The sequence below is a fragment of the Rhea americana genome, unplaced genomic scaffold, assembly GCF_003343005.1.
Source record: "Rhea americana isolate MKP2758 unplaced genomic scaffold, rheAme1 scaffold_5, whole genome shotgun sequence".
NCBI lineage: Eukaryota > Metazoa > Chordata > Aves > Rheiformes > Rheidae > Rhea > Rhea americana.
In genome coordinates this window covers 5,541,473-5,542,816 of record NW_028186645.1, presented here as the reverse complement: position 1 = coordinate 5,542,816, position 1,344 = coordinate 5,541,473, and the positions used below count along the sequence as shown (strand labels likewise).

The 1,344-nt window shown below is 62.4% G+C and overlaps 1 protein-coding gene across 1 annotated transcript in view; it reads right to left on the bottom strand.

Annotated features, from left to right (window-relative positions):
• Positions 1-257: 257 nt before the first annotated feature.
• Positions 258-1,344, bottom strand: part of GSC (goosecoid homeobox) — a 1,886-nt gene continuing 799 nt past the window's right edge. The window contains exons 2-3 of the mRNA XM_085317505.1: positions 995-1,311; positions 258-580 (exon numbers count right to left, since the gene is read on the bottom strand). Of these exons, the coding sequence (XP_085173631.1) occupies positions 428-580; positions 995-1,311 (470 nt within the window). The 3' untranslated portion in view covers positions 258-427. The remainder of the gene's footprint in view (positions 581-994; positions 1,312-1,344) is intronic.

Sequence of the window (1,344 nt, the reverse complement as noted above, 5' to 3'; positions counted from 1 at the left end):
CACCGCGGCCGCCATGCGGGCCGCCCCGGGGCTCCCTGCTCGCCGCCGCCCGCGGTGAAAAGCGACCCGCCGTTGCTCACGGCGGAGGTGGCGGCTAGCGGGTTGCGAACCGTTTGTGCGCGTTATCCGCCACGTCGGAGACTATTCAAGGCGCCGCTAAGTAGCCAACTGCGGCGGTGAGGCCGCGCCGCTGGAGCAGGGCGGCGCGGCTCCCGGCAGCGCGGCGGCCGGACAGACACACGCGCCGCGGCTGCCTGTGCAACACCTCCGCAACACTTTTTATTTACACGAAATCAACGCGGGCCGATGTACAGTATATACAGATACGGGTTTTTTCCCCCTCCGACAAGGCAGAGCTTGTGCAAGATAGTAGCATCCTCTGGAGCGAATCCTACAGTCCACGGTAAATGTCCCCTCCGCGAGGGTATCAGCTGTCGGAGTCCAAGTCGCTTCTCCCTTCCTCTTGCCTCTTCTCTGGAGACGTTTTAGATGCTTTACTCCATTTTTGTGCGTTTTCTGACTCCTCCGAAGATGATCGCTTTTGCCTCCTCCACTTTGCCCGGCGATTTTTGAACCAAACCTGTGGGGTGAGGAATTAAACCGTTAGAGCAGGCAGGAGCGGGCGCGTTCCGGCCGCCCGCGGCCCGCCGCGCCCCGCGCCGCGCCCGGGCTCGGCAAGCCCGGCACAGCACGTCCCGTTTCGGCTCGGAGATGCTGAGCGCAGTCACGAGCAGCGGCCGCCTCTCGGCGTTTGCTAACAGCCACGGCGCCGGCTCGTCCACCCGCAGAGAGGAAGGCGCTTGGCAGGTTTAAAGACACTTTCTCCCCCCGTCACCCCTCGTCTCCCCCCCCGCAAACCTGTTGCTCTCGCCTCCACCCGCTCGCCGCGGCCGGCAGAGCAGAGGGGTGCGCAGCCACATCTAGGTACCTCCAGTCCGGTCGTGTTTAAACGCAAAAGGGAGAGGGTGGAAGGAGGCAAARGGAAGCAAAATACCTCCACTTTCTCCTCTCGTAAATGCACCCTTCTGGCCAGCTGTTCCCTGGTGCCTACGTCTGGGTATTTCGTTTCCTGGAAGAGGTTTTCCAGAGCTTCTAGCTGCTCGTCAGTGAAGATAGTCCGGTGCCGTCTTTTTCGCCGGCAGTGCAGCTGGTTCAGTAACTGCAGCTCCGTCCGGGACAAAGTGCCCACGTTCATGTAGGGCAACATCTGATGGGGAACGGGGGACATCAGGACCGAGCCGGTGCCCTCGTAACCTGCAGACGGACACACAAGCGGACGACAGGCTTTGCGTAGGGCTGCGGGAACCGCTCTCCAAAAATGCACCGGGGGCTGCGCGCTCCCCG